Genomic DNA, 21,702 nt, shown 5'->3' on the forward strand with positions numbered 1-21,702 from the left:
TGCGACTTCTTCTCTAAGGGGCAGGACAACTGTCAGCACCAAACCTTTAGCAGCTTTCTAAATATAGGGTCTGCCCCACACTGGCTGCTGGGTCGCATGGGAAAGGAATTCAGTGCCTCATAGACAGCACTTGGTCAAACTTTTAACTCTTCCCATGCTGGGGGCTGAATCTCCTCATATTCTCTTGCTTGGATTTTCCTCTCACAGAAGAGGCCCAGAGAACAGCCATAATTCCACCAGCAGGGAGCCCCCAGATAACTGGGGCCCCACCAGGGGCAGTGTGAAATGCTGGTGCACTCCCTAGTGCCTTGCTGAAGTGCAGCCGTATGATCCGCTGCTTCATGCTGACTGGGAACTCTGTGGTATCAGAATGGCTCCCTCTCCATTAGGGCTCACCTGGGGGTGAATGGCAGTTTCCCCGCTCCTCTTGCTTAACAAGAAAACCTCCATATCCAGTCCCTTCACGGGTTCTCACAACATATTTTTTGGTGGCCTCAGAGTGCAGCCATCAACTCTTGCATGTGGCCGCTCTGAGAATTTTTCCTAAAATACTTAATTAACTTTAGGAAAAACAAATAAATATGCATATATACAAGTCCAGATCATTGTAATTTATGTATGTAGTTTTTTTTTGCAGATTCAATAATAAAAATAATGTACAGTTGTCTCTATTCTTTACTGGACCTAAGCAGAAAAGAAACAAAAATAAGGTGCATGGCATGTTTTGATTTTTTTTTTTAGATTGCTTGTTAGTAAGTCTGCTCCTGTGAAAAGTGATATTTGTATATTTGTTAATGTCAGTTTTCACAGCAGACTTACTCAGCCCTGGCATGCTGGGGGACAAATTAAGCCCTGGATGAGGAGGTGGGTAAGGAGGCAGGGGGACCAGGGGCAAGGAGGGGCTGGAGGAGGCAGTGAGGGTTGAGGTGATGGCGGGGGGGGGGGTGAGTCCAGGGATGGAGCCCAAAACCCTGCAGCTGGACGACAGAGCTCGCTGCCACGTGGCCGGAGCCTGCCACCCACCATCCCAGAAGCCTGACGCAGAAGCCTGAAGCCCAAGCCCCACTGCACCTGTGAAGGTGGGGAATTCACACTGGTTGCCTGCTCCTACAGTGTTTGTGGCTCCGGAGGGACCAACCCCTGCAAGCAGCCCTGGGGAAGGAGCCACTGCTTTGCTGCCCCCCTTTCCCCGTCAATCACAGCCCAGGAAGCTGTGGCCACAAGAAAAGCCCCTGGGGGCTGTATGCGGCCATGGTAGCTGCATTTGAGAAACACTGCCTAGAAGCACACAAACCAGCTCTGTACCCAATGGAACCTCTACATCCCCAGTAGTAGGTTGATTTGCAAGTAAATATAGTCTTTACACTAAATTTGGTACTTCTTTCTGGCTAACCAGGATGACACTCTATACACATGTATTTAAGCAGTTATAGAGCTCAACATACGTTTATTCAGATTCTTAATTTTTACCTTTTTATGATGTTAGAAAATGATGAATATGTTTCTTATTTACTGTATGATGATTAATTTTTTGCTTGTGCTTTGTGTTAAGCTGCATTTGGCTGGAAAATGGAATTCAATTAAAAATGCACAAAAACAGCATTTTAAACTTTTTATTAGTTAAATAAAACTAGGATATATAGGAAAAAAGTAAGTTAATCAAAACCAGTTTTGCATTTAAAACTAATTGATTTATTAAACAAGGGAAGTATTATTTGTAGTTAGTGAATTAAACTGATTGTTTCTGTTTCTGGTCATGATGTCCTTCTAGATTTTGGAGGTAGTAGATCTCATCCTCTCATACCTCAATTTTATGAATCAATTAGAAGAGTAAAAAAACTTCTCAGCTTGTTCAACTTCCAACTGGTAGCTTAACTTTGAATGGACTAATAACTGAACTAGCTGAATAAACTGAAATGAAGAAAACAAACGTTCTCTCTGCACCTGCAGAAGAGGCTACTGCTGTCAAAAGCTGGCATAGCACTTCAACGAAGTCTAGTTCCAGGTGCTGAGCCAGTGATTTACAATGGTTCAATGGTTTGACTTTCTTTAAAATTTCAGCAACAAGTATGTACTACTTGAATATAATTTTTTACATAATTGAAATCAATAGATTATAGTAAATTTAGGCCAGAACATATCTGCCATAATTTTAAATTTAAATAATTAATTTTTAAAATAAAAATGTATTTAATTTAAATGAAAAATATTTGATTTAAATAAAAGTCTAATGTAAATTAAACAGTAATACAATAAAAAGGGTTTTATTTTTAAATTAATCCGTTTTTATCTGCCATGGTTATTTGTCACTGTACAGATCGCTCTAAGTGCTCTCTTGTGTGCACTTTTACCTGGCCCTTTGGATTAACTCGTCATTTCCTTTGTGTACCTATCAATCAGCAGAGACCAGGAAAGGTGGTTTATTTGCCTGAGAGGGCAGGACAAGTTCATAACATACATTCCCTCAGGTACAGAACAGCAAGAGATTTCTATCTCTAGTAGTGAACCAGTTTGTCAATCTAGCTGAAGGGGGTGGGGAAGATGGGCAGAGTCGAAAGAGCAAGTGAAAAAGGATCGGGGAAGTGAATCCAAGCTACAACCGTGAGGCTGCACTGTTAGCCCATTAACTAAAATAATTCAGCTACCAAGCAATCCTACAGGGAAATACTCTGTACGGAGGATAAGGAGAAACCATGAGAGCTACGAAGGGATCTCAGCTGTTAATGTTGAGTGTGGGTGAGTACTGTTTTGGTTGTGTCCTACAGGGGATGGGTGGAGACTGGAGGGAGGTGAATGTTACACAGGCAAATATCCCAGCCGTTCCGATGTGTCAATGTCCTTTGTTTAGTACAAATCTTAGCCTGTTTATGATCTGGCAGATACAGTGATAATGCCTCCATACTACAGTGTCGGGACTCACAGGCAATTCCAGAAGTCTCTGCAATTCCAGGGACAGAAAGGGAATGGAGTTTTGTATCATGGTGGCAAACATTTTTAAAACCAATTTAAAACGGTTTCCATAGATATTGTATATCCTTTGTCCCTAGAATCCAAAGGGGGAAAGTCCTTAGCTTCTACTCTCTACACTGTATGTAGCCATTTCGAACCCAAGTTACAGACCTGCCAACATCTATAAATCAAATTGCTTGTGTTTGCTTTTATAGCCAAGAGCCTCTGCCCACTTCTCTGATCCTCTGCCCTCTCATTTCCCCCTGTACAGTCCACTCTGCCAGTGACACGAGCCTTGATCTGCCTTTGTTTCCTCACACAAATATTTATGTGCCTTTTTTCCATGCCAGCGTAGGCATAGAACACTCTCTGCCACTCACCTAGACGCCACCCCTGCCTTACTCAAACCCCTCTGAAAAATCTCACTTCTTCTGTGAAGCCTGAGAGATGGGAATTTGTATTTAATACAATGGAATTACAAAAATTGTATTCCTCAAGAAGTGGGCACAGACTAACTAGCAGATCTTATTGATATAACCTGTTTTACCCCATCCCAGACCATTCCCCTTCTATTTGTTCTCACCCTCACCTCTTATGCCATGGGTGATTCTAGACCTAAAGCTGTTTGGAGCAGATGTGACGGGTTGGATCTCAGAATCCCCCTTGGGAGCTGCCACCTGATGTGTCAAGACTACTTCTGCCCCTGCTTTCCCTGCCAGCTCGGGACCCCAGCACCCTGTCTTGTTGAGCCAGACATGCCCGTCTGCTCCAACACAGACCCAGGGTCTGAATTACTCGCCCCAAAGCTGCAGACTTAGCTGAAAGCAGCTTACAGAAGTGTTCTTGTCTTTAATACTGAGATGCCCAACTCCCAATGGGGTCTAAAACCCAAATAAATCCATTTTACCCTGTAAAAAGCTTATACAGGGTAAACTCATGAATTGTTTGCCCTTTATAACACTGATAGAGAGATAGGCACAGATGTTTGCCCCCCCACACCTCCCCAGGTATTAATACATACTCTGGGTTAATTAATAAGTAAAAAGTAATTTTATTAAATACAGAAAGTAGGATTTAAGTGGTTCCAAGAAATAACAGACAGAACAAAGTAAGTTACCAAGCAAAATAAAACAAAACATGCAAATCTAAGTCTAATACAGTAATACAATTGAGTACAGATAATATCTCACCCTGAAAGATGTTTCAATATGTTTCTTTCACAGACTAGATGCCTTCCTAGTCTGGGCACAATCCTTTCCCCTGGTACAGCCCTTGTGCCAGCTCAGGTGGTAGCTAGGGGATTCCTCATGATGGCTTCTTCTTTTCTCTGTTCCATTTATATATCTTTTGCATAAGGCAGGGAATTCTTTGTCCCTCGGGTTCCCACTCCTCCTCACTGGAAAAGCACCAGATTAAAGATGGATTCCAGTTCAGGTGACATGATCACATGTCACTGTAAGATCCCAAGCCTTCATTCCTCCCAGCCTGACTCACAGGAAGGCTTGCCTGAAAACAGAGCCATCCACAATCAATTGTCCTGGTTGATGGGAGCCATCAAGATTCAAAACCACCATTAATAGCCCACACTTTGCATAATTACAATAGGCCCTCAGAATTATATTTCATATTTCTAGTTTTAAATACAAGTGTGATACATTTATTGAAATAGGATGACCACACTCAGTAGATTATAAGCTTTATAATTATACCTTACAAGAGACCTTTTGCATGAAGCATATTCCAGTTACATTATATTCACTCATTAGCATATTTTTATAAAATCATATAGACTGCAACGTCACAGCAGGAACTTTGTCTCTCTTTTTAGTGACATACCTTGCACCCTTTGCCAGGGGCTGGAATGGTGAACAGGTTGTTCGCAGTGTAGGTGTAGACCTGTTGGTCCCGGGAAATTAGAGAGACAATGTGGATGAGGTAATATCTTCTACTGGGCCAACTTCTGTTGGTGAAAGAGACAGGTTTTTGAAATTACACAGAACTCTTCTTCGGGTCTTCTTCAGGCCAGACCCAAAGAAGAGCTCTGTGTAAGCTCAAAAACTTGTTTCTTTCACCAAGAGAAGTTGGTCCAATAAAGATATTGCTTCATCCACCTTGTCTCTCTAATAATAAACAAGGCCATTTGGGCTGAGTATAGGCCAGGCCTTTTAACGCCATTATTAAAACAGTGGAGTGGGAGAGATTTTGGAAGAGGTTGTTGCAGCCAAGAATGGTGCAGCATAACCAAGAGAGAACTCAGGCCCATACACAGTAGTATAGACAGTCTCTAAAGAAAACGCTAGGTCCAAACTTTGGGAAAGTTCAGATTCAAATTTTGCAAGATGGGCTCATCTCTAGCATTATTATTATTTATTTGTACTGCAGCAGCACTTAGAGGCCAAGACTCCACTATGCCTCCATCTCTCTCCACTTTACAAACATATAACAAAGAGACAATTCCTGCCCCATGGAGCTTACAATCTGAATAAAGATAATAGACAATCTAAGTAAAGATAATGGGTGGATACTGCAGACAGATAAGGGTGAGGGGTAGGAAAGAAAATTGTCATATATGAAAATAGTGGTTACACGGAATGGAGTTCTGAGATACAGGAGTGTTTCTTAGAAGAGTCTGCCAGCTCATTCTATTTCAAGGTGATATGAGCAGTGTTTTCTTTGCAATTATGTAAGCTTTGGTTGGATTTATGCAGCTAGAGTCGCTCCACATTTTGTCCTATTTGTCAGTTCCATTTGATGCGAGATGTTTTAAAGAGATCATTACACAGGGCATGGATGGTTGCAGGGAGGGATGGAATTTTGTTTCTGCTGGGCTGGTAGTTTCTTTTGTAGATGGTTCTACCTGAATGTTTCCAAGGGTTGTTTGAAAAAAAAATGTACAATGGCTGGAGTGCTAGACAAGTGCTCAGTAAGGAAACAAAGGGTACGTCTATACTTACCTCCGGGTCCAGCGGTAAGCAATCGATATTCTGGGATCGATCCCGGAAGTGCTCGCCGTCGACGCTGGTACTCCTGCTCTGCGAGAGGAGTACGCGGAGTCGACGGGGGAGCCTGCCTGCCACGTGTGGACCACGGTAAGTTCGAACTAAGATACTTCGACTTCAGCTACGTTATTCACGTAGCTGAAGTTGCGTATCTTAGTTCGAAGTGGGGGGTTAGTGTGGACCAGCCCAAAGGAACATTGTCACCTTCCTACTCAGATTTTCTTTGCAGAAATGTTCTTAACCCTATCACTAATGACACCTGAGATGATTAAAACAGAAAGAACTTTTACAATCTAATTAGCTTTTCGCCCTTTATTCTGTTTCTATGCCATTTACCATTCATTCAATATTGCCAGTGGAAGTAAACAAGTCACTGAGACTTTCTGGTTTCTCTGCTGCATTTCCAGTACTGCAAGGAGGGGGGGAGTTATCTTGAAGGGGGGTGAGGGGGAGGAGAGGTCTTTTCAGTGATTTATTTAAAAAATTGATAAACAGCATTTCCATGTCAGAACAAAATCTAAATCTAGGGTTTAAAGCCTGTTGACAATGTCTCTTTATCAATATTATAGGCTATTTCCCCTCTGAGTTTGATTGGATTTTAAGGCCCCTCTCCCTTCAGTTGGATTTAAAACGGGTTCAATTTCCCATCCAAAAAAACTGATTTTGGACATGCCACCTGTTTTTAACTAGCTAAGCTGTTTGGTGACAGAAAGCATCTCCCAGCCCTGCACCCCATTGCTGAACGGACTACCCCATTGAAAGTGCTGGTGACTCGAGGGGGAAGGAAACACCTTTAGTGGTATCACTGGGACCGGATGTAATTAAACAGAGATTCAGAGAACCAGAAGGATATGTAGTGGGCAGTCTTTAATCTCCATTGAAAAACTGGATTACGAGCCAGTCAAACAATCAGACTAAAGCTGTAGGAAATAAGTGAGAGGGCACCAAAGAGATCAACCCTTTGCATGGTGGTGCCAGGCAAATTAGAACAATCCTTCACAGTGACGTACAGCTCTCCTATTACTGGCTGCTTCCACTATGGGTGGGGTTTGGCTTGGCACCTTTGCAACTCTGAACTGATAGTGTTTTTGAAAAGAATAAAAACCTGCAGTAAATGAGAACTTTGGCATGGGCTGGGGGGTGAGGAATAGCTGTGAGTGCCTGGGGTTGGGCCATCTCTCTTTCTCTCTCTGGGGGTTGGGTGAATGACCTGTTGGTGAACCCTAGCCGGGTGGAACCAGTTTCTGAGGAGTGACAATGGAGTAAAAATAACCTGTTCTACCTGTTCTACCATTGGGGGCACTGCAGGTGCTTCCTGGGAGAGTCAAGATACTGCTCATGCTTCTGGAGAGGAGGGAGGGACTCTGCCTACCCACACAAAGCAAGCCAATGGCTTTGTGTGTGTGTACCTGCGAGGGGTGAAAGGTTGAAAGGATGGGCAGAGCCAGCTCTGGTGTCATGTACACAGTGCTGTTGTACGAGGTCCCCCATAGCAGCTGCAATAAAGTAATAATAAAAATACTTTGCCCTACTTGATCACCTTCCTTCTGAGGCTCTCAGAGCACTTCACAGCTATGAATGAATGAATCCCCCTATGTGGGAAGGGAGCATCAGCCTCATTTTACAGATGGCGACACAGGCATAGAAATGCTAAGTGACTTACCCAAATTCACACAAGAAGTCAGTGACACAGCTGGGAATGGAGCCCGGGAGCCCTGATTGTTCTCTACTCTAGCCATCAGCCTTCTTTTCCTTACTATTTATTCTGCTTTTATTAGGGAGGTGATGGAAGGGGTGAGAAGAGCAGGAGCAGCAGTAGGAAAGAGGAGGGAAAAGCCAAGTAACTGGCAACTTCTTATACTTCTTGTGAATATATGTCAGGCTGGTTCGGAAGGTGCTGGGTAGGGGGGTGCCTGCCAGGCAGCAGGAGAAGGTGCTTGCAAAGCAGGAGTGACCCAGAGTCAAACTCTCCATTGCAGTGACCCTAAGGGAGAGAGGACACACTGGAACTCCAGTCACACAGGTCATTTCATAGGGAAGGTGCGAGTCGAGAGGGGTGGGTTCTTCTGAAGAAGGTCTATCAGGAGTGAGTGACAGAGAGGAGGGTGTGAGCTGAACCAGAGAGGAGAGCTACGTACAGTCAAAGGCAGAGTCCATTAGACAGGGCTTTCCCAGACTTTGCCATTGCTGCTGCCTCTCAGAGAGGAAATATCTCCCAGAACTAGCTATTCCTGTCTACCCACAGCATGTCCCTAGTATACTGCAGGCCTTTACCTAACTCATCATAACGGATCCCGGCCTCACTTTCCTCGTGACATCCCTGCACTTAGGGCAGGCAGTGTGGTCTTTCTTCACCTTCGGGAGCATGTTAACCCTCCACTCACCAACCCCGGGATGGAGCCTATACAGCTCATCACAAGGAGAAATTTGCTTTGCCATCTCTCTATCCCACGCATTAAATTCACTCGTGGGAATAATCTGAAGGTCTGACATAAGTAGCAGGGATGTGACTCAGCCCTAATCTGCACTTAAAATACAGATCGACCTATCTATGTCACTGAGGGGTATGAAAAATTCACCCCTCTGAGTGCTGTAGTTAATCTGACCTAATCCCCAGTGAGGATGCAGCTAAATTGATGAAAGTCCTATTTTATTGCCACTCAGCAAGGTAGATTAACTACATTGATGCAAAAACCCCTTCTGTCACTGTAGGAAGCATCTACACTATGGTGCTACAGTGGCACAGCTGTAGCATTGCAGCTGTGCCATTGCAGAGCCCATAGCGTAGGCATGGTCTGAGACAGGACCCAGAGCTGGCTCTCCTGCACTGCATCTCAACCACCAAGTGACCATCCTGGCACTCTGGGAAGGCACAGCTCTTCACTATCCCCCCTATGGTCTGCGACAGTATAGCCCTTCACTAGCCTATGTCACTGTCCCTTTTCACCCTGTTTCTGAAGGGAGCCTGCCTCTACACTGGGAGTGCCTCTGCCCCTCCCGCATTCTAAGGTGAGGTAGTCAGATTCTGGTTTCGATCTCATTCCTTCTCTCCTCTGATGACTCAGCAGTGTCATAAAAAAAAAATAACAACCCGGAACTATGCAGAACAAAGCAGGTGTTTTAAAACACAGCTTCCTGGGGACACAAAGGTTTTGGAGAACTGAGTGTAAAACAGAACGAGGCCTCCATATCCAAGACCCCTGCATTGTGCTCTGGAGAGAGTTCAGTTTTGACCAGAGTGGCATGGTTTTGTGCTCAGCAGACACAGCATTACAAAAAATCCATAATGTTGCTGCTTCACAGGAAAGGCCCCTCCCTTCTGCAACATTCAGCTACCCTTCTCCTCCACCCCCTCACCGCCCTCCTTAAAGTGTGAAGCAAGTACTTCAGTACAGGAGCATGGCCAGTGTTTCCCTACCCATCTCCTCAGGCAGTTGGCCTGCTGTTGGGTCTGCACTCCCCCTCTCATGTCTGAGCCTCACTACTATTCCAGGGTTTCCCCTATGCGGGGCATCATAGTGCATGTTACAAGTCTGGGACATGAGATCTCTCCCTGTGGTTCTTGCAGAAGAGGTAGGAATGATCTGATATGCACTGAGGCTTCCCCTGTAAGCATGGCATGGAGTCACTCCAGAGCAGCCCCAGGGTAAAAGGGAGTAGCTGTGTGACCCAGCCAAGATGATGCTGAGCCCGACCACCACATCCCATGTAGGATCTGCTGGTGCTTCAGGAAGGGAGCGAAGGTTCATGATTGTACTGACTGGGGAGGTGGTGGTGGGTGGATGTGAATAAGGACTTTTTTTTTTTTTTTGCACCTGGAAAAGGGGTTTCCATGTCAGGGCTTGGACTAGCTCTCATTTACCCAAATCTGCTCTCCCCTCCCTATAATAAGCACAATTGAACATTACTGCTGCTTGTTTAAGCATTGCACTAACAGGGAAAATCGAGTCTGATGGGGGACTGAGGGGAAGGGGGGACATGGGGAAACAGCTCTGATTGCAAATCAAGCTCCTGCTCTGATTTCCTGGAGCAGATTCTCTAGCCTCAATCTGCTCACCTTACCTACCATCTATCACAGATTCCCCATACTGGATAACTCCCAGGAATGCGCATCCAATTGCTTATACCATGGGATATCCATACTGCAGCTAACTTAACTAACCCCTGGGGAAATAGTACGCTTGGGATCTTCCCCCTGGGATTTCCAAGGAAATCCTGTGGGATTATCTAAACCAACCACCGGGGAATGAGAGCCTGAGGTCTGATAACCTGATGATGGGGAACCCACTCTGGGAATTAACCCAGACACAAAGCTGGGTTAAAGGGGCGTTAAGGTTGCAATCAGTAACTTCAGAGGGGGAAATATCACAAGAACATGGTCTTTGTCCCCAAAGCTAACATACAGACCCCCCAAATTCACTGCTTAGGTTCAGTTTACAAGGAATGCAAATACGACAAGGTCCAGAGATGCACAGGTAAGGCAGCCAAACAACAGCAACTCTGGACCAGCCCCTCCAGAATACCAGCCAGCCACTCCCCCCTTGTCTGATAGTTTCCCCATGGCACAGCCACGTGTGGGTTTGGGATGTGTTTTTGCAGTAGTACTAGCTTTGGAGACTTGGGCTTGGGTCAGGTCATTGAGGACTGCTGCTTGGGAGAAGACCTAGTCCACAGAAGGACTCTTCAGAAGAGAAGGTGTAGAAATAAGACCCAGCCTCTGGAGCATGATTCATTATATTGATTGGGAGTTGCCCGTGTGCTCAGTGGTGTGCAGACAGAGAGGAAGACACACTCTCCACCCAGTCTCAAGCAGACAGAGATGGTACAGTGCAGACTCATATGATACCCAGGGGTAGGGCCCAATCTACCCTGGTTGAGTGCAGGTCCCTCCTTAGTACCAAGAGAAGCATTTCTCTGATGGGGAGATTGACCGTATTTGTTTGTTTTTTGTCTCTCTCTCTCTAGTTCTGGTGACTGCCCAGGCCCTCACTGTGAATACACGCGTCAAGGAAGTAAAGGTAGCACAAGGGACTAACGCCACCCTCCCATGTGAATTCCAGACCACTGCTGCCACCAGCAGTGCAGACTTCGTAACCTGGAGCAAAACATCTCCAGAGGTAAATCACGAGATGCATGAGAGCGTATTGGGGATGATGGAGATGTGGATATCAAGGGGCCTCAGGCCGCTCTGTGGTGGAGGGTGAAGAAGCCTTCTGGGCTCTCTTTGGACTCAAGAGACCAGGGGTTGAGGTCTTGGTTGTCATCCTGACTCTGCCACAGACACTCATTGTGTGACCACAGGCAAGCAAATGGGCCTCCATGGTTCTCCTGGCCCACTGAAGGATTGTGGGGAAGGAGCATGAAGGGATCTTTGTAGCCTCGGGGGGATTTAAGTGGCCTTCAGGGAACTATGAGACTCTTCTTTGCCCTAGTATGTGGGAGGTGGGGGTGGGGGGGGGGGGAGGGAGGATGAAGAGGCCCCTGCAGGATATGGAGATGAAAGTCTCCAGGCATTCTCCTTGACCTCTAGGGAACAGTTTATGAGGGTATCTCTAGGAGACTAGGGAAGGGTAGGCCCTCTGCTTTTTTCCAGTTCCTGCTCCTCTTAAAATGTGCCAGTCTATGGTGTTAGCTTGAGGACACACATACCAGAAAATAAGCTTGCTGTTTGGTGTCCTCTTCTCTATTACAGGAAGATGTTGTCACAAGGTATTTTGATGGCCTTGAGCGCTATGGGCAGGGTTATAAAGATCGTCTGCAATTCCCTAGCACTCCAGGCACAGATGTCAGCATCACCCTCCGTGGGGTGACCATGGCAGACAACGGAACTTACAGATGCACTGTCCAACTGCGTGAAGATTTCCCAATTGCCTCTGCAAAGATAGATCTTTTGGTCCTTGGTAAGCCACTCTACGCCCTGAGTTAGTACAGATTCAATGCCCCAGCTCAGTGACAGACAGCACTATGCAACAAGCAGGAAGTGATGTTGGTGGGAGTACTCTACCTTCTCAGTTAGCACAGCAATAAGAGAGAGAGACAATGCCAGATATTTCAGAAGAAAGCATAAGCCATCCCCATCATGCACATAACTATACTATGCTGTACCCCAAGGGCAGATTCAGGGCCGGCTCCAGGCACCAGCGCAGGAAGCAGGTGCTTGGGGCGGCCAACGGAAAGGGGCGGCATGTCTGGCTCTTCGGCGGCAATTCAGCAGTGGGTCCCTCAGTCCCTCTCGGAGCGAAGGACCTGCCGCCGAAGAATGAAGCGGCGGTGGTAGAGCTTTTTTTTTTTTCCGCCGCTTGGGGTCGCAAAAACGCTGGAGCCAGCCCTGGGTAGGTTATCCTTTGATGATGATGGAGGGGAAGTAACGTATATGTCCAAATATCTTATGATTAACTCCTGAACTTGGGTGGATGTGGGAGGGAAGGGCAAAGGGTAACAAAGCAGTGGGAGAGGCCAGAATTCATTCTAATTCTTGCAGGAAAATGGTATGAGAGAGACAAGTTCCTGGCTGGAAGGAAAACACACAGCTGCAGAAGATGGATTGCAGGGATGTATAGAAAGAAATCTCAGCAGACCTCTCGGTATAACTGTGCCACACTGCATCTGCTTAGGCCATTCTCCCTTCTTTGCCTCTAGTGGCTCCATCCAAGCCAGAATGTAAAGTCATAGGGACACCAGAATATGGACAGACCATCAACCTGACCTGCAACTCTCAGCAGGGGTCTCCAAAACCTGAGTATACCTGGCAAAGCTTCAGCGTACTGAACCAACCCCGACCACTGGTGTCAGCATCAGGTATGTGAGATGCAAGGAGGTCAGACAATGGTATTCGCTGCAGACTGGGAGTTGAAACATTTTGGATTGAGGACTAACAGTGCATTTAGGCCTTCTGAGAAGGTCCTTTAACAAAACAGGACTTTAAAAGGTTATCCTCCTAGGGTGAGAAACACCTGTGAGTACCTGGGTGGCTGTCTGGAGCAGCAATGGGCAGTGATGCTTTCACCTCTAGGTCACTGATTCAAGCCCAACCAAGAGCCAACCAAAGTAATTACTTCCTAATGACCATTTGTAACCAGCAAAGTATTTCACACAGTTCCCCCCCCCCCCCCCCCGCCCAAGGCAATTCCTTTTAGTGGATCTGTCTATACCCTGCCACAATTGACACTTATTGACACTTACAGGAGCGAGGCCAAGGAACAAACCGGCTATGGAGGCCGAACTTTTCCACTCCGAGATGTAACCGCCCAGCTCTGGGCTGAGAGCAGGTGGGATGGAGGCTGTCAGGACAGTATCTGTCACTAGCACGATAGTCACTTTATTTTAAAATAATGTCAGAACAAAAGGAGTGGTTAAGCTCCTGAGAAGTGGGAGCAGGGAGGGATGTCTCTAAAGGAGATGGGGGTGCCGCAGTCTCTCACATGCAGTCAGTCAGCAAACGATAGTAGCATATAACAGGCTCTTAGGCATTATTGCCAGAAACTGCCGTGTGTTTCTTGACCAGCTCCACAATGGAGAGTGGTTCTGTGTTTCAACCTGCCAGTTGTGGTTTCAGATCCAGTGCCGTGGTGTGGGTGCACAGATGAGCTGAATATGATCCTAGCTAGGTGGGGCACTCACATTTTACTCTCTGAAAATTGCTTGAGTTAATGCCAAGGAAAAAATCCACATGGAATCTCTTATTCACTTGACTGGCCACTGGGTGGTGCCCCTGCCTCAGACATGGTAGCTTTCGTCTTAGCTACTACAATGTATTTTCCTAAAGAGAACAGACCACTCTGAACTTTTCTGCCTTCATTATTCTCCTCCCCCCGGGGCAGGAGTTTGTGCTAGTCTCCTTGTATTTGATACTGATTTTCAGGGAAATGCTGTCCATTAAGGGTGCAGATGGAATTTCTCCCTCTGGGATTTAGGGCTGACAGTGGGAGGCTATAAAAGGAGTAGGACTGTCAGGGTAGCCGTATCCATGAGCTGCTGGAATGTGTGTGTTGGGGTAATGCTGCGGTGTATGTGGAATTTCTTTGGAATCCATCCATTCTGACAATGGTGGGACAATTCCTGTTTTTCTCATCTGCCCTACATCTTTCCAACTTGGCTCATAGGGCAGGCTATTTATTTACAGATGTTTAAATTTTCCTAGGAATTTATCAGTGTTTATTACAAAAAATTAAAAACAGATAAAATCAGTGCAGTAAAATTAATTTCAGTTTTCTGGGTAAATATTGGGGTAAACCTGACTCTCTGTTCCTGGTTTGTATGTCTGAAACTTTCAAGAAACCATTACATTCTAAAACCCAGATAGTTTTTGTTTGTTTTTGACCCATGTTAACATGTAAAGTAGTTCACTAACTTATTTGCTTTGAATGCTGATAGCTATTTGTCTGTAAAGTTGGTGACTTATATATGCTGGGAATGGGATTGACAATAGTACGCAGACCAGCCAGGTTGGACTGATTTAAAATCAAAGTAATTTAAATCATGATTTAAGCCACCACATGGAGAGCCTCAATTTAATTAATTTATTTTATTCAACTTTTCCACTTGTACTTCAGTTATGGTCCAAAGAAAGGTGCATTCTCATTGGCTGATCTAACCATTAAATCATGTTGAGCCATTACACAGGATTAGGTAGATTTTTTTGCTACTTTGGAGGGTACAACACTATAACTACTATACATTTACTTAAGCAAATATATAGTTTAATATGTTAGATTCTTATTAATTGTACATTTTAGTATGTTAGAAAATGGTGACTGATATATTCTACTGTAATTTATTAGATAATTAACTTTTTGTTCATGATTTGTGTCAAGCTGCATTAGGATAGTAACTGGAATTTATTTAAATGCACAACTGCATATAAAATGTATTTTTATTAAACAAAACACGTCCTTAATAAAGTGCATGATCTACTGTGCCACATTTATAAAGCTTGACCTCAAAAGCTAAGATGTTTGCCTACAATTTTTTCTTTAAATAGAAAAGTAGCCTTTAACTCAAAGTTTTAGATAGAGGCTCATATATTCAATATATTTATTTGTTATTTAAATGTTTTAAGAGAGTATGATAAGTTTAGGGACTAACATATTTTGTATTAAATTCAGATTTCTTTTTAAACAGGTTTATTTAAAAAAAACTTTTTAAACAAAAACAAAATCCAATTTAAATTAAAAAATACAGTTTTAAAAAAGTTAAAAAAACCATAGATTTTCATCTGCTCTGACACCAGCGCTTGGATCTTGGTTCTTCTCTGGAAGGAGAAATGGCAGGTAACCAAGCCATGATCTCGCTTTTTAGAGCAGAAAGCTGAGTCCAGGGAGTTCTGGCACTTCCAAAATTGGGTGAAAAAAAATGGGTAAAAACCAAATAATGGCTTTTGTAAAACCCACACATTTTTAGGTTACAAAAAATTGATAAAAACTGGAAACGAAGAGCCTGACTCATAGGACATTTATTCTCTACTCTGTTCATTTTGGGGGTTACAACCCAGCACTGCACTATGGTGTTGAAAGCTGTAAACATTGTGATGCCAAAAAAATGACAGCCTAGACAGGGACACTGAGGGCACGTCTTCTCTACCCGCTGGATCGGCGGGTAGCAATTGGTCTATTGGGGATCGACTTATCGCGTCTTCACTAGACGCGATAAAATCGATCCCTGATCACTCTGCCGTCGACTCTGGAAATCCACCGCGGCAAGAGGCGGCAGCGGAGTCGACGGCGGCGCGGCAGGGGTCGACTTGCCGCCGTCCTCACAGCCAGGTAAGTCGACCTAAAATACGCAACTTCAGCTACGCTATTCACGTAGCTGAAGTTGCGTATCTTAGGTCGACCCCCCGCTGTAGTGTAGACCTAGCCTCAGAAAAACGTCCGGGAGAGAACAAAGTCATCACTGACAAAAATTGCAGATGACACAAAAGTTGGACAGGAGAGGTAAATAATGAAGAGGACAGGTCACTAATTCAGAGTGATCTGGATCACTTGGTAAACTGGGTGCAAGCAAACATTTATGAATTTTAATATAGCTAACTGTAAACGTATACATTTAGGAACAAAGAATGTAAGCCATACTTGCAGGATGAAGGACTCTATCCTGGGAAGCAGGGACTCAAAAGTTCGCAGTGGATCATCAGCTAAACATGAGCTCCCAGTATGCTGCTAGGGCCAAAAGGGCTAATGCAATCCTTGAATGCATAAACAGCAAATCTCAAGTAGGAGTGGAGAGGTTATTTTGCCTCTATTTCCCACTGGTGCGACTGCTCTGGAATACTGTGTCCAGTTCTGGCGCTCACAGTTCAAGAAGGATGTTGATAAGTTGGAGAGGGTTCAGAGAAGAACCACGAGAATGATTAAAGGATTAGAAAACATGCCTTATAGTGCTTGAGCTCTTTGAGTCTATCTATTTAGCTTAAAAAAGAGAAGGTTAAGAGGTGACTTGATTACAGTTTGTAAGTACCTACACATGGGGAAAAAATATTTAATGATGGGCTCTTCAATCTAGCAGAGAAAGGTATAACACGATCCAATGGCTGGAAGTTGAACCTAGACAAAAATATATCTTATTTCCAGTGTGAACTTAAAGCTTAGAATAATTAACCATTGGAATAATTTACCAAGGGTCGTAATGTGATGGATTCTTCATCACTGACAATTTTTAAATTAAGACTGGATGTTTTTCTGTAAGATCTGCTCTAGGAATTATGTTGGGGAAGTTCTCTGGCCTGTGTTACGTAGGAGGTCAGAGTAAATGGTCCCTTTTGGCCCTAGAATCTATGGCTCTGTGAAAAGACCATGTATGTGAGAGAACTGTGGTGCCAGATGATGTGCTTAAATATAGTTACCAAGCCCACTTTAAAAACAGGGAGCTGGCCCTTTTCCAATAGATGGTTGACAGGGGCCATCAGAGGAAAAAAACGGAATTGCCACTTAGGGGTAAAAATGGAAACAACCTGAATAAAACTAAGTTTATACAGAGGAAATGATAAGCTCTAATTTATAGTACTGAGCTCCACTTGCTCAGGGTAGGGAATGTGCAGCCTCATAGCACTCCCTGCCAAATATGATTTCTCCCCCTGGATTGTTTATACAGTCTGATCTGCCTTTGCCTTACTCTACCAGACCATAGTTTCCCACTAGCTCCCTCTACTGGCAAATAATTATGGCATTGTGACATCCTGAAAGCTGGTGGGTTGAAAAACTGTTACAAGACTAGTGTGTTAGCTCTTCAAACGGCCGTTTCTCTGAGCCAGCTGCTCTCCTGACAGTGATATAATCTGTGACAAAGCACACAAGGCTCCTGGCCATGTATAAAAGTGCAAGACAAACCTTTTCTGAACATTCACTCGCCCACAGCCCCACCCACAATGGCAAACAGCTGAAAATTAAATGTATTGCCAGTAGCCAAATGCACGTTTCTATTTAGCCTTCCTTATGTCTCCCACTAAGAACCAGATGGAGGCCAAACTAATCTCACACAAATCACATAGGGTGACCAGACATCCCGATAATTTAGGCGTTTGCCCCGCGTCCCAACTGATGTTTGGTCGGGACACAATTTGTCCCGATATTTCGCAGCACTCGGTTTTTTTGCTCCACCGGCGACCCCCCGCCCCATGTGTCCCAATATTTTCTTTCTCCCTAAAGTCACAAAACTAGCCAAAAACTGTAACAACTTTTGGTCATTCCCAACTTGGGATGGCTTTGAAGGGGCAATTTAGATGTGAAGGGCTCCTTTCCCCAATCCCTTCGTTGACCTAATTGTCTACAATTCTTTTATATTTTGGGTTTGTATTTTGCACCAGGACAACAGATAACTCTGAAGAATGTCTCTGCAGACACCTCCGGCTTTTACATTTGCACTGCCACCAACAGCGTTGGACAGGAGTTCTGCAACATGACAGTCTCCATTGTACCTCGTAAGATGCTACTGGCTGCTTGGTGGGTGGGGCAATAGAGGGGGGAAATGTATTCACAGACTAAATATAGGCAAGGGACTAAATGGGAGAGCCACTGGAGTGCAGATGAGCGTACCACCACCCTCCAAGAACAGCCCCATTTCATATCTCCAAAACGAATTCCACTGCCCTGCTTGAAGTGCTCACATTTAGACCTGTCTGTAATAGTGAATAATACTAAGGTTGTATCTAATTAGATATGGACCTGAGCCAGAAAGTTAAGATCTGAACTTGATCAGAGTATGGGGGTGTTCAGATCCCATGGGTCTGTCTCCATCTCTGTTGAATCAATCACTCCTGTGGACCTGTCCCTGCTACCCATTGGTTCAGTGCAGAATCAAGAACAGTTGCTACAACTAAAAGAATGTCCAGATCCATCATTACGTGTCTGGCACCCCCAGAAGGGTGGTGAGGTTTGGTCTCTGATAGGTGTGAATCTGACCTGATTTGAAGTCATTCTCAATGCATGCTGGTTTGTTTTGTCAACTCTGCTGTGATTGTCTTTGGTCTTTCCCTCCATAGCATCCATGAACATTGCCCTCTACGCTGGAGTCATTGGTGGTGTAGTTGCTGCAATCATTGTCATCGGGATTTTGGCCTACTGCTGCTGCTGCCGGGGCAGCAAGGACAAGGACTACGAGATGACGTGAGTGCCTTTCCCCAGAAGAGTAGGTGGAATATGTGAGGGATTCTGTGAGAGGGAGAATGAGCTCTCATCTTCTCTCTGCAGCATAGATGCTGGTGGAGAGGGACAATGATGTGGAAAATTAGCTGATGATGCATAGGTTTTATCTATTGCAAAGGTGAACAACTTAACGCGGGAGAGGAGAAGGCATTGTGCAGTCCCATCTTTGCCACTGCAGTTTGCCTCTCAGTTCTCCTTTACCAGACTGGTTCTGCTCTTATGGGCCCCTTTGTGATTGCTGGTGCATGATGTCTCTTAAGCACCATGCAGGGTGCAGGACTGAGCTAACAAGCCCAAGGAACCAATCAGGAACCACCTGTGGGTATCTGAAATTCACCTCATTTCTCCCCAGCCTCTGCAATTTCTGTTCTTGGGGGTCTGAGTGACCCTAGCCGCTCATACTCTTCAATCCAAAAATGAGGAAAGGGTCACTGCCCCTGTAGGGAGTGCTGTGGAGAGCTCACAGATACTCCAGTCTTTGCCTCTCCACACAAGTGCTGTAGGAAATGGGAGAAGGCAGTTCACAGCTACTCCAGCCCCAACAAGAAGCAGTGTGGGCCAGTGGTTCTCAAACTGAAGTCCAGAGAACATTCCCAGGTGGCCTGTGGAGCCACCTCTGTCACAGCGGTGAAAAATATTCAGAATGAAAGTTAATTAAAACCAGCTAACATCTCTATCTATCCCTGGATAATGTTTTAGTGAGCCAGGAGATGGTGAGAAGGAGCCCGTCAGGATTCGGGGACCAGCTGAAGAAGAGATAGAGGATGATGAGGAGGGGGAATATCGGACGAGTGGCAGGCCACAGATGCCACCCACCAACAAACCACGACTAGAGATTTCATATGCTGAGGCATAGTCACCACCAGAGTAGAAAAGGCAAGGAAGAGCTGACTGATTTAAGTAATACTGTTTACTCCCGAGTGGTCTGATCTCAGCTGTGGCTTAGACTGCAAGCTTCCAGGGACTGGGGTCCATTTCTTTAAATCCTCCTGGGAGGTGCCTAATGCACAGTAGGTACCACTATAAATAAATAAGTAAATAAGACACAATGTGGAACCAAAACTTGTTTCCCAGCACTAGAACCCTTGCTTCACCCACAGTCACCCACCTTTCCGCAGAAGGGTCCGTGTCAGGTTTATTTGGGGAGCAAGGGGCAAATCCCTCAATGCCAATTAGTCTGTATCATTAGATCCATGGAAGATTTCAGATTCATTAATCGAGGGTCACTGGGAAAGGGCAGACTGGTTAACTTGGGTACTTTGGTAAATGCCACAGGTTTCAGGCAATAGCATGCACTGTATAAACCCACCGGGCACAAGCACAGTGGCATTACCCAGTATCGGATCGTTTTAACTTTAATTTGATTTTGGGAAGCAGGCTAGTTTAGAAAATGTCAGGTTTCTTCTTAAGCTTTCACTAAATGGGGCTTTTGTATATAATCAAAAATATATAACAAAAATATAGAACATGATTGCAGTTGATTGCCAGGAGACTCCGCTGGGAACAGCTATTGCATTGGTACTAATGGGATGTCTAAAACCAGCAGAACTGACCATTTGATCTTATTTTTTGTACTTGCAAAGCTTTTTTGTACTGTATAGACATTGTCTGCAGCAGCTGGACTCTAATCCATAATTGGCAGCTGGAAGGTCTAACAGCCAATCCTTCACCACCTCACTCCATTTGCCTCTGCACAGAATAGACCTGTTCCCTCCCAAAGGGATTCTAAATGTGCATTTTCATGTCCCATCCCAGAGTCCTCTATCCTCTGCTTACTCCTTAACTCAGAAACAGAAGGGGCAGATAGTGGACCATCTGCCCTTCACACATGTAGTGGTTAGGAGAAGGGAGAAAACATGGCAGTTAGTATCAGAGTGGTAGCCGTCTTAGTCTGTGTCCACAAAAACAATGAGGAGTCCTGTGGCACCTTAAAGACTAACAGATTTATTTGGGCATAAGCTTTCATAGGTAAAAAGCCCACTTCTTCAGATGCACCTGGGTTTTTTACTCACAAAAGGGTATGCCCAAATAAATCTGTTAGTCTTTAAGGTGCCACCAGACTTCTCGTTATTAACATGGCAGTTGGATCTTTTCACAGAGAAGGCTAGAAGAAAAATATCCTAATTTTTCTTCTAGTGCTGCCTGAAGGAAGTAAAGTACAGATCAATGCACTCAGCACAGAGTATCCGTGTTCCACACTATATTCAAAACTGTCACACATTCCCTCTCCCACCAGCAGTTTAGGGACTGGCATTTGCAAGTCCCAAAAAGATAGCTCTTCATTTCCCCATTACCATTCTCCTATCTCCTGCTTATGACAGAAGGGACAGTCTCATATTTTCCAAGAGGCTTTTACAATATTAATTTTGTATTGAGCTAGTTAAATTCTGTTTTTAAAAAATATGATAATAAATGTTTTTTATTGATTCAGTGTTATCCCTTTAATATTGTATTGTTCCTCTGCCTTCAGTGACTTTGCAGAACTCACAACAGCTGCTCAGGGAAACTTAGCCACTGTTAAAACAACAACAAAATCTAAAAAGTAAAAGAAGGCACATCAGAATAACACTGAAAGTCTCCCATTTTTTTCTAACATTTGAATATTGTACAGCATTTCCTGGGTCCTAAATTATGTAATCAGACTACCAAGACAGCACCTTTCTTTTGGCATTTATTTTATATCTGATACTTGGCAGAAATTTACAATGTACTCTTTGCAATTATTAGATCATAAGTGTACCTACCACAGCTGTTTTCAAAATATGTACAAAACCATCTCCTTGCACTGAAGAAGTAAACGTCTAACTCAGAAATGTACAGTTCAGATGCATGACAGCCAGCGACATAAGACATGGGCATAACATAGGAAGGCTTCATTTAAAAGTGGGTTTTAAAGGAGAGAACTGCAGAGAGGGTGTTGCACACAGGAACTGGGAAACCATTTCAAGCACAAGGTGCATAAAAAGACATGAAGCTCAGAAGAGATGCCAAAGGTGTTTTAGGATACAGAGGCATGTAGAAAGAAGAGGGGGCTTAAGAAGAAACAGGAGCAGAACTGTAGGTGAGGCAGAGTTACAAAGAACCTACAAGGTGAAGAGAAAGTATCTGAATTTGAT

The 21,702-nt window shown here is 44.5% G+C and overlaps 1 protein-coding gene across 1 annotated transcript; it reads left to right on the forward strand.

The window, feature by feature from the left end:
- Positions 1 to 2,430: 2,430 nt before the first annotated feature.
- GPA33 (glycoprotein A33) lies at positions 2,431 to 21,012 on the forward strand. The gene is made up of 7 exons (XM_054046445.1): positions 2,431 to 2,736; positions 10,914 to 11,065; positions 11,641 to 11,848; positions 12,588 to 12,746; positions 17,749 to 17,862; positions 18,424 to 18,547; positions 19,286 to 21,012. Exons 1-7 carry the CDS (start codon positions 2,694 to 2,696, stop codon positions 19,440 to 19,442), a joined length of 957 nt encoding a protein of 318 aa, XP_053902420.1. The 5' UTR covers positions 2,431 to 2,693; the 3' UTR covers positions 19,443 to 21,012.
- Positions 21,013 to 21,702: the final 690 nt, after the last annotated feature.

This window comes from Malaclemys terrapin, chromosome 1, assembly GCF_027887155.1.
Source record: "Malaclemys terrapin pileata isolate rMalTer1 chromosome 1, rMalTer1.hap1, whole genome shotgun sequence".
Lineage (NCBI taxonomy): Eukaryota > Metazoa > Chordata > Testudines > Emydidae > Malaclemys > Malaclemys terrapin.

Excerpts from the sequence above, each read along its gene's own strand:
- GPA33 (XM_054046445.1), top strand. The coding sequence starts at position 2,694 with ATGAGAGCTACGAAGGGATCTCAGCTGTTAATGTTGAGTGTGG. Across the intron at positions 2,737-10,913 it reads GCTGTTAATGTTGAGTGTGG|TTCTGGTGACTGCCCAGGCC; the intron begins GTGAGTACTGTT and ends CTCTCTCTCTAG. Across the intron at positions 18,548-19,285 it reads GACAAGGACTACGAGATGAC|TGAGCCAGGAGATGGTGAGA; the intron begins GTGAGTGCCTTT and ends ATAATGTTTTAG.